The following is an 11,267-nucleotide window of genomic DNA, read 5'->3' as shown; positions in this document are numbered from 1 at the left end:
TAAGTCTAGTGATCATTATTCTATCGTTTACTATAAATGGACACTATGAGAACCTAGACTCATTACCCCATTTGAGCATGGAATTTGAGAACAGAGTCTAACATGAAGATGAAGAGTCTTGTTTGGTAGCCAACGACGATATTGCCTGTTCCCACAATGAGGTGCCTAACTTTAGATGAATATACAAGTTAGTTCCCTCGTTGAGGCTCCCAGGCAATCATCAGCTTGACTAACATGACAGGCAGCTCTTCATGCTAACCTCTGTTTTCTTCCTAGAGACGTTGTTCCTTGCATACTTCCAATGTTCTACAAACCTCTGTAGCACACAGGATAAGGCTTGGCCCTGGTTTGATCGAGTATAAATTCGAGACAATAGTCTTACATGAAGATAAGAGCTTGTTTGGTAGCCAAGGACGACTTGCCCCCCACCATCTTAGTTGGGTCGAATAAATTACTGGGCACCTTCCATTTGGTTTTGGGCAGGCACCTTGGCTAGCTGACAAACTCTTATCAATCATGCTAGGCTCTTTTTCTCTTCTCCAATCCTTATAACTTACCGTTCTGCATGATAATTAACAGATTACATTGTGTTAACAATCGAGCACTGATCAGTTAAACTGTATGTTCAATCTGTTGTCGACTTTTAACTCATTTTTCATCTTCTAGGCCAGTTTCTGTTTGAAATGTAGTTCTGGTTTTTTCTCAGTTATTGATTAACGTATTGACTGTCATTATTTTGTTCTTCAATCTTTGTAAGGTTATGATGATCCAAGCTTTCACTTGTCTTCTCTTTTTTTCGGTCCGAGAAATATGTCTGGTCCTTACATTCGATGAATTTTGTTAAAAGTGATCGTACATTAGACTTTGACATTGATTGTTTGTCCAGTACTCAATGAAAATGCTCCTAATCCCCCACCCCTCCCCTTTTTCTGAAGTTTAAAGTTGAATATGATTTTAGATTTAACTTTGGTGATGGAGGAAGTGGCAAAAGAATGCTGAGGGGAGAGTTTTTTGGGATTTCTGGATTCCCTTTTCTTTTCTTTATTCTTAAAAACATTACTTGTTGGTTCCTCTCCCCACAAACATATATCATATTTTATTTGAATAATGATATAAAATTTATTGAGTACATATTTATATATAATTTATACATTACACTATCTTTTTAACTACTTTTTTTTTTTGTACTTTTAACACTTCATTTCTTGTAATTTATATATGTGAGGATGTTAGAGATGCATGAAATTCCTTGAGTGCAGCTTCTTCCCCTGCAAATCTTCTTACTGATGGCATCACTTGTACTACCTACTTAAGAAGAATGTTAAGCATCATATTTTGAATTGTTCTGCCAGGACGATGATAGGAAATTGTTTGGATGATCTTACATGAAAAGAGCCAGCTAATTAGTACATCTATAATTTTAGGTTATTTGAATTGTTTCCAAAATGAAATTTATTAGGATAATTTAAAAATAAATAAACTAATAATTACTACATAATAATTGCTAATTAGATAAATAAATCACACAAAGCTGGCCTAAAAAAATTTCAAACTTAAAAAAAATATAATATGTTTTTGGCAAGATAGATCTTTAAAAGTTATTATTTGATTTCTTATCTAACCCAAGTCTTAAATTAAACCATTTAGAATATCTGAATATATAACGATTGACCTAGCAGGTTGAAACAAGCCGGACAACATGCAAAAAAATTGTTGACGGGTTTTATATATAAAAACTTAATTTTTTTTGTTCAAACATTTTATTTAGAAATATATCTAAACTAAGATGGTGTTATTAAAATCTTAAAAAATATATTGTAAATAGTTTAGCTATATAAGTGAGAAATAATGAATCTTTAAGAATAAAGAATTCATTATTCACAGCAACAAAAGTTTCATTATTTTATTTTAATTTAAACATGGATTGTTTTTTATTATTAATATGTGTTGTCACACCCGGACATCGCGGCGACCTTAAAAATATAATTCATGGAAAGAATGAATTTCTGGCATCTAGTTCTTTGATGGGGGAAGGTCTTGTTTAAGGAGTCGCCACCTAGTATTATGGTCACTAGGAACCCTAACTGGTCAACAGAGATTCTATGGTTCGGGACTGGTTACGTAAAAGGGAAGATATTATCACCCCTTAAACGTCCTGCCTAAGACAGACTGCATTGCTAGTTTCGTCTTAAATTGCTATATGTTTATTAGTTTGTGCTATGATAATTTGCTTATAATATCCCTAACTCTAGCGTCACTGAATATTTAACTACGGATATTTCCAACTCTAGCGTTGGTAAATATTACGCAACTATAGAAACAAAATAAATCTAAATCAATATTTTTTATTCCTAACTCTGGCATCAGTGAATAAACAAATCAAATAAATTTATTTTTTACACATGCACATATTTTTTATTTTTCTAGCTAAATAAAATAAAATACAATGAATAAAAATAATATAAATTTGAACTGGTATTTTTATTCCTGACTCTGGTGTCAGTGAATAAACCAATAAATTTATATTATTTTTATTCATGCATGCACATTTTTTATTTTTTTTATTTTTTGTTACTTTTATGTTCCTGACTTTGGCATCAGTGAACAATTCCTATGAATATTTCCAACTCTGGCGCTGGTAAATATCGCACAAAACCAAAAATACAATACTCCTAACTCTGATATCAGTTAATATTTTTGCAAAAAATGAATTTGAAGAAGAAATTTTCTATGTCATTTTTTTTATTTATTATTTATTATTATTTGCCCTTTTTGGATGGAAGTTTTTTTTAAAAAAAAAAATTGCACTACATATTTGTATTTAACAGAAATAGTCCACAAATTGAGCACATCTACAAAAACAATACAAGCACAAAGAAAAAAAAGTGTGAGGGGTCCACAAATAAATCAACGAAGGTCCCAAATATTTTTGGAATTTCATGTTATCGAAAAGGGGTTCGTTTGTTGAAATATCAAATTAGAATAGGCGTGTGGTTGTTGAAGGCAAAGTCGAGGGAGACTGGGAAGAAAAAGGGTTGAGGGGGGCGGCGGCTAGTATGGGGTTCGCCGCCCCCTTCTTTTTTATGTTTCTCTCTTTTAGGGTTTCTAGTAATGGTCTCCTCTTGAGATTTTTTTTTTTAGGGTTTCTCTCTAATCATCCTCCTTCCTCTCTCTCTCCTTTTTTTGCTCTGTTTTTCTAGGTTAATTCTTTGTTCTCGGGTTTATCCTCTTTTTTTTCCCTTCCCCCCTGAGATTTGTATTTATAGTGCAAGAGTCCCATCACTTGCGAGAAGTAAAGTCTCAATCAAACTCATTCTTTTTTTTTTTTAAGTTTGAATTAGAATCGAATTCGAAAATAGACAACTATCATTATCTTGAGGATTATCTTGAAGAAGATAAGGATTATCTTGAAGGTAAGGATTATCTTGAAGAAGATAAGGATTATCTTGAGGATAAGGCTAGAATGACAAAGGCATATTGTAGTCCTTAATTTTCACGGAAGTTACAAATCACACTTTTCATCGAAATAAATCTCTGATCTTTTAATTTTTCATTTTAAACCCTGTAAAAATTAAATTAAAAGCCAAAGAGCCAAAATTGGGTTATGACATGTGTTTTATAACTTTGAATTACAATTAAGTTTGACTACATAATTAATATGCATGCTATAATTATATTATTATTTTTTGTATTAAAAGCATATTGCAGTTAATTATGTTTATACCTTTAAACATTTATAAGTTCTATCTTTTTATTGGATATTTTTTATTTAGCATATTTTTATGATAATAAACCAAACATTACTAGTGTACAATCTTAGCATAAACCAAACATCTTTACTCGTTAATCTAATATATATTTACAAAACTTTGATTTACTATTACTAGCTACAATCTTAGCACCGTCAAAATGTTAAACTTGATTGAAGGGTAGTATTGCCATCATGATAGAGCTTGCTTTTGGGACATAAGGAGCGGGAGCCATGTCTAAAGGTTTGTCCTGCTTTGGGCTAGCTGCGATATGTGCACGCGTAGCTGCTTTTTGTACTAGCTGTGGTATGTGCTTATTTAGCTGTTTTTGCATGGTCCTAGGGTCCATTGGGATGGCTAGTGTCAAGTGAAATTTTCCCTATGAAGATCCGATCGGCCGGACAAGCCACCAATGTCTCGATTAATTAACATGTAAGTGGTAAGAACTTGGGATTAAGGGGTTTGTTCTCTTTATGGTCTCAGATTCGAGTCCTTGGTTGCTCATATGATGGTTACTAGAGGCTTACATGGTCGTTAACTTCAGGGCCCGTGAAATTAGTCGTGGTATGCGCAAGCTGGTCCGGACACCCATGTTAATCTAAAAAAAAAAATTAACATGTTCTTCACCTTAGTGATTGGCTATTTCTTCCTTTCCATGCTTTGTCATATGAAGTTTGGTCTGTTCTACTTATTCTTTGCTGGGTTTTTTTATTTTCATGTCTACTTTCATATATTATTTTGTGTCTGAGACTAAAAACCTCCCAATTGCAGAAAAGAAATGAGCCAAGTGTGGAAATAACATTGGTTCTGGTGCAAATATGTCTCTAACGAAAAAGTTACTAGCAGCACGACCGGCAAACCTTAGACAAGCAAAGTGCTTCTGGTGAAGGTAGAACAAGTTATGATCATGGCATAATAGCACGACAGAAATTGGGAAAAGACCAGCATCCTTCAAAAATCTCGATACAATACTCCAACTTTATTTACAATTTCAAATCCAATTCTTTCTCCCAACGAGCATGTTAGATCAAACTAAATTTAACTTGTTAACCATAACAAGTGGCAAGAAAAACAATCACACCTAAAGGAATACTATGCAGCAAATGTTCTGTGTCATTTAACAAATTAATTGTAGTGGAATGTTATGGATAGAAGAAATGGTAATTACTTTTTTCATTCCATTGCCTCATGTCAAATTCTATTGTGCTTTATCAAAATACCTATTACATGTAGGAGGGATGATCTTGGCCTATGTGTCTCAATGATTTGGCTTACTAAAAATGAAAGATTTTCTTTCTACTTTCAAGGTTGGTTCAATAGAATTTCTTGGAATAATATGAGATGATCTAAAAGTAAATTTCATTTACATTATGAAGAACAAAGAAAATGAATTGAAACTCTATAAGGCGTTACCATTTCACAATAGCAAGAGACATATATTACTGTAAATTATTATAGTGAAATGACTAGTTTGTTCTTGAGTGAAAAAAATAACAACATTAGTTGTAGGGGTAATTTGGTTTTTTCAATAACTCATTAGTTATTAAAAGATTATTCGAAGGTATGTAAATCTTTTTTAGTTTTTTTAACCCTTAAATTTTTTTTATGCCCTTTAATTTATTTTTTATTTTGATTTCCACACTCTTTTTGTAATTAAAATTTTTTAAATGATTGATTTTTTTCTCAGTTTCATCTTTCTACATTTGACTTATTCCAAATTAGGCTTTTTTATTTTTTTTATTGATTGTGATTTTGATCTAATGGCACGGGTTATGAGTTTTGAGACTTAATATGGTAAAGGATCCTTTTTTCCTCATTTTTATTTATGATTTTATCATTATATGTTATTTTCTTATAAAAAATGATCTTATAATTATTTTCAATTTATTTTCTATCAGTATCATGATTTAAACCATGAGTTTTGCATGCTTTTTTTTAATATAAGTTATTAAGAAAAATTATTTTGGGAACAGTCCCTTTCCACCTATGTCTGCAAGTGGTTGACTTAGTATCTTATCTCCCGTTGTCTTTATTATCATAATTTGGATAGCTCAATCTTCAGCTAGCTCTGCATGTGAAGCCATGAGTTTGCCCCGTGTCTAATGAGCTTGAGCAAGTGCAAGCGGGATGTCAAACATGTGAAAAGAAAATCAACAAGCAAAACAACATAAGAAAATATCTGGCTAGAAGAGATGGCACAAAATAGAATGTGTTCATATAAGAGGGGAAGATGGGACTCTCCCTCAAGAAAGAGACATTCATAACCTCATATTCAGAAACTTATGATATAAGACATGCAAAGATAAATTACAATATTGAAATGAGACATTGAGGAAATGGTGAAAGAAAACATGCAGGGTTAAATTGCAGAATCAACTCGTCAATTGGCAGAAGTAAGCAGCCTAAGGGATCATTTGGAGAGTGATCATGAATTCATGACTCATTTTAAGAACCTGTTTCAAAAGCATAAGTAAAGGAGACAACTTCTTGATTATAATAAATATTAAGGAGATTTTGGTGATCTAATGATGAGGTAGATATGGATTAATATTCTACACCAATTTATGATGTTTAACTTGATGATGGTTATGTTGACAATGATATCATATACAATTATAATAATAGTAATGATGATATCATTAATGATGTTCTTATTGATAATTTAGAGTTTGATTGCAAAGAAAACATGGAAGATGCTCAACAATAAAATTATTAAATTAAATTATATTGAAAATTTTGATTTCAAGTTTAAGATTATCATAAATGTAGATTTGTTCAAGAGTTATTTTGATATAACACATGTTAATGAAACAAGTTTAAGGTTTGCAATTTATTACTCTATAAGCAAATGAGAGTGAAATAATTTGTGAATTATTGTATTTTATATAAATTTTAAGATGAAGTGATTGAAATTGTTGTATAAAACTATTATACACCCAAAAGGAAAAAAAAAAAAAAAAAGGGTTGAAGAGCCTTGATTGAACATCCACAAAAACGAGACAAGTGTTTTTAAACCCAGGGGAACTGATGCAGGAGGCTTTTAAGGACAATTATTTTTCCTTTTTTTTTTGTTATTTTTTTCTATTTAATTTAGAAAATTAAATAATATGTTTAATAATTTTATTTTTCTTGTTTAGGAATTTTCTTTTTTTCTTTCAGGTTCCCTATTTTGTTTAGCTTGGTTTTTTAATTTATTTAAGGAGTTGCAAGCCTCTTAACACAACAGAATACTATGATTAGGGTTTTTGTGTGATCATTTCTTTCGAAGATTTTGTATTCTTGTCTTTCTCGTATGTTTTCAATATGCGTCAATTTCCCATTCGATGAGCATATCAAGCTCCAGCATCTACCTATATCTAAACACAAAATGACATGCAATTAAGTAGAAGCTTTCGGATTACTGAAACCAGAACGTACAAAGATTCACGAACAAAAACAACACCAGTAACTAATGAAATGAATAAAATTGAGACAAATCAAAACCACTTTTCACAAACAGATGCCAATCTAGAAGAAAAAAATTGAAGTCAAAGTCAACACAAACCGCAGCAGTTATTGAATTGATCAACTAAAGTCAGAGCTAAATCTCTTTTACCGACTCAAAAAACTCAAAACCACAATAGCCAATTCAAACAGAACTTCCACTTAAAGGATCATTGCTTGCAATTTGCAGAGCATCCCAACTATCTGTTGAAGCAATTAGACCAGCAAAGAGCAACCTTAAATCTACCAAATATAGAGAACCCAATTTCAATCAAACACGAAAAAAATCAAACAATTAATAAGAAATAATACCAATATTATCAAACAAAACAAATCCCACAATTCAAAATTGACAAAAAACAAAAAAAGAACTTTCAGTACCTTCCTCTGGTGCCAATTCTAATGAGAGCAAGTTTAGCTTCCTGGGCTTGCTGTTCAGCAGCAACAGAAGCCTTCACAAACCTCAAAGTCTGTTTCTTTCTCAAAAAAGCTTGAGTCTTTACAGAAAACCCAGTGAAGGAAACAGACCCGCTAGTGCAAAAAATGGCTGGACTTGATGGACGGATCATTAGAGCTTCACTTGTACAAAGAGAAGATAGAGTCCCCATTGAAGAGAGGGGGAGAGAGTTATGGTTTAGCTTTGAAGGGAGGGATGATTTTGTAGTCTGATTGAACTGTGATGTGTTGGGGTTCGGTAGAAGTAGATGAGTCCCCTGCTTGACTGCCTGCTGACGGATCTGGCTTGGAATTGGATAGGATATTGGGGTTACATGCTTTTATCCGGTTCTTTACGATGTCGGTTCCCACCGTTCATTGACCTTTTCTTCCTCTTCTCCTCCACCTTCCGGTGGGCGCATGATGGCCCATTTTTGCCATACCAAAAATTACTTGTGATTTTTTTTTTAGTAAAAAAAATCTTATAACTCGAAATTCTTTGCGGAGATGTTCTAAACCTCTAATTCCATCCTTTAAAAATCAAGATGATAATATATAAAAAAAATTATTTATTACCATACTCTAACATCTAAAGATAAATTTAATAAAGCAAGTTTATTATATGATATGAATAGTTATTATAATTTATAAGTTTAGTGAGAGGCTTAATAATTGCATATTAAGTAGAGTATGTGTTAGCCAATGATTAAGTAATCCGAAATCTCTAACTTTTAAAAGATTGATCATTAATGATTTTCTGATTAATTAAGTTATTTTAAAAAAAAAACTAATTTTAAACGAAAGCATATAAAAAATGTATATTGTTTTAGATACTATTAAATAAAATGAATAAAAAAGTAAAAATCAAAAGAAAGTAAACTGGAATGTAATAAAAAAAAATGTAAATAAAGTAGTAGATGGAAAAAAAAATTGCAATAAAGATGCAAAAAAAAATTATATACAGAGAGCTAACCATTTTTTCTAAATGATCTATTTATATTATAATATTAAAGTTTTATGTAAATACCTAAATTTAATTTTATACATGCTTTTTATAGTAGATACAATGATTAAGTGATGAATTTTAAAACAAACTGAATTTTAATTTTTCATGTTTTTCCTTTCAATTAATTACATGAAATAAACATATTCTATAAATATCAGTTTATTTTTGTTTCTAAATGAGATTGAATCTTTTAATTGATTGTATAAACTTTTATTATTATGGTTTTTTTATTTTTTATAATTGATTGTGACTCTTGGTTAATTTTATTATTATTAATCAATTTTAGCTTTTTATTGTTTAATAATGAACTTATTGTTAAGATATCAAAGGTTCTGCTTCAGCCACCTGTTAAAGAAAATAAAGAATATAATAGTTAGCAAGTTTGTTAATGTGGTTAGACAGTTAATAAATTCTGTTATTATTGAGTAGAATACATAACTAAGCTTCTCACCTTCTATTTGATATAAAAAGAATATAACAGTGCTGGGAATAAACGTATTGAATAATACACAAATATTTTCTTCTTCCTCTGCATGACAACAACATCTTTCTCTACTTCTATTTGCTTCTTATTAATCTTTGTAAACAATTCTTGTTAGCTTATCATGGTATCAGAGCTTAGGATTGTTAGTATCTTGTGATCTTGTGATTTCTCTGCTTCTGGCATTACTATTGCCATATTCAACCAATTCTTTCAACATAATCAGATTGCCTATCATCTGTTTGATATATTGTCAAACTGAAAGATTTCTCTTCAAATACTCTTCTCAAACCTGTGATTCTCTTCCTCACTATCTTTTGAACTTCAAAAATGGTAACAACCTCTCAACTACAGATTATTCAATCTCCTATTACCTCTTTACTTCCTATAGTTTCAACAGCTGTAACAGTTAAATTGGATGACATAAATTATCTCGTCTGGAATTTTCAAATGCAAATTCTACTGGAGAGTCATGGCATTTTAGGATTTGTTGATGGATCAAGAAAGTGTCCAAATCGGTTTGATGCAAATTCTGATATTGAAGGTGTTGAAACTGATGATCATCAAATTTGGAAAATGCATAACCGGGCATTGATGCAGTTGATCATTGCTACCCTCTCTTCAACTGCAATCTCCTATGTTATTGGATGTGTTAGCTCTCATGACATGTGGATTCAACTAAAGGATAGATTTTCCACGGTTACCAAGGCACGTATTTTTCAGATGAAAAGTGAGCTTCAAACCATCAAGAAGGGCTCAGATACTGTGTCTCAATATTTGCAGAAAATCAAAGATGCTCGGGATCATCTTTCTGTAGCAGGTGTTCATTTTGAAGATGATGATATTGTAATCTTAGCTTTCAATGGTCTTCTTTCTGATTATAACACCTTTCGGTATATGGTTCTTGGCCGAGACAATGTGTTATCCCTTTAAAGATTTTTTGTCTCAATTGCTGGCTGAAGAAGCTACTCTTGAGCAAACTTATTTTGCTTCATTTGTTCCTGCAATGATGGCTCAACATCAAGGATCTCCTGGCAAGGTTCATGCTCTTGATGAAGGTAACTCTCATTCTCATCCTTCTAGCTTCAAGTATGCTCCACCACATGGTCTCAATGGAGGGTTTAATGGTCATAATAATAGCTTTCATGGTTCCAATGGTGGATACTTTGGCAATTGAGGGTCTCACTTTAAGGGACGTGGTAGAGGACGTCATCAGTATCAGTTTAGTCCATATCCTTATTAGGTTTCACTTATGTCTAACTCTAGTATTCTTTGTCCTGGCATTGACATTCCTATATGTCAAATTTGCATTAAGAAAGGTCATGTAGCTGCTGATTGTTATCAGCGTCACACTCTGCCTATTAATTCTGCCTCTTCCATTCAATGTCAAATTTGTTGGAAATTTAGGCACACTGCAATTCAGTGTTATCATCGAGGTAATTTCAGCTATCAAGGCTAGCCTCCCTCCAGTAATCGTAGTGCTATGCATGCCACTTTTCCACCTCCTTCTCCTCCAGAACAATTTTGGGTGGCTGATACTGGTGCCACAATGCATATGACCTCTGATTTGGCTCAACTTAATCTGGCTGCACCTTTCTCAGGAGATGATACTATTACCATTGTTGGAGGTTCAGGTTTGACCATTTCTAATATTGGTTCTTCTAGTCTGGATGTCCCTCATTACTCCTTACAATTAAAGCAAGTTCTACATATGCCACAATTATCTCAACACTTGTTATTGGTTTATAAGTTATGTAAAGATAACAACTGTCATTTTATTTGTGATGCTTTTGGTTTTTGGATTCAGGACAAAATCACAGGGAATGTCCTCCTCAAAGGACTGTGTAGAGCTAGGTTATATCCTATTCCTTTCTCTTTTTCATTTCCTTCGCAGTCTCTCTTTCCAAATAATCCAGTTTGTTATCTTGGTAAACAGGTCAACACAAGTCTCTGGCACAAGTGTTTTGGTCATCCTTCTAACACAGTCACCTTTGCTATTTTAAAACAATCCCAGATTTCTTTTACTTTAGACACATCTAAATTCATTTGTACCACTTGTTTAGAAGGTAAACTTGCCAAACTCCCTTTTCCTTATTCGGCAGTTAACTTTGTT

General features: G+C 32.1%; 1 protein-coding gene and 1 long non-coding RNA gene across 3 annotated transcripts in view; one reads left to right on the top strand and one right to left on the bottom strand.

Annotated features, from left to right (window-relative positions):
• The window catches only part of LOC105123939 (porphobilinogen deaminase, chloroplastic-like), a 30,042-nt gene extending 21,907 nt beyond the window's left edge, over positions 1 to 8,135 (bottom strand). Inside the window, exons 1-2 of one of the 2 annotated variants that reach the window (XM_011023733.1) lie at positions 7,614 to 8,135; positions 7,283 to 7,475 (exon numbers count right to left, since the gene is read on the bottom strand). In XM_011023733.1, coding sequence (XP_011022035.1) covers positions 7,433 to 7,475; positions 7,614 to 7,840 — 270 coding nt within the window. In that variant the 5' untranslated portion in view covers positions 7,841 to 8,135 and the 3' untranslated portion in view covers positions 7,283 to 7,432. Of the gene's footprint in view, positions 1 to 7,282; positions 7,476 to 7,613 lie in introns of those variants that run through there. The other variant, XM_011023730.1, reaches the window with a different exon arrangement.
• LOC105123940 (uncharacterized) lies at positions 5,663 to 7,712 on the top strand. The gene is made up of 2 exons (XR_841976.1): positions 5,663 to 5,876; positions 7,614 to 7,712. It is a non-coding gene; the product is annotated as an uncharacterized LOC105123940 (long non-coding RNA).
• Positions 8,136 to 11,267: the final 3,132 nt, after the last annotated feature.

This window comes from Populus euphratica, unplaced genomic scaffold, assembly GCF_000495115.2.
Source record: "Populus euphratica unplaced genomic scaffold, PopEup_1.0 scaffold12.1, whole genome shotgun sequence".
NCBI classification, from domain to species: domain Eukaryota; kingdom Viridiplantae; phylum Streptophyta; class Magnoliopsida; order Malpighiales; family Salicaceae; genus Populus; species Populus euphratica.
Note: the sequence above shows the minus strand (reverse complement) of the source record. Positions and strands in the feature narration are given on the sequence as shown.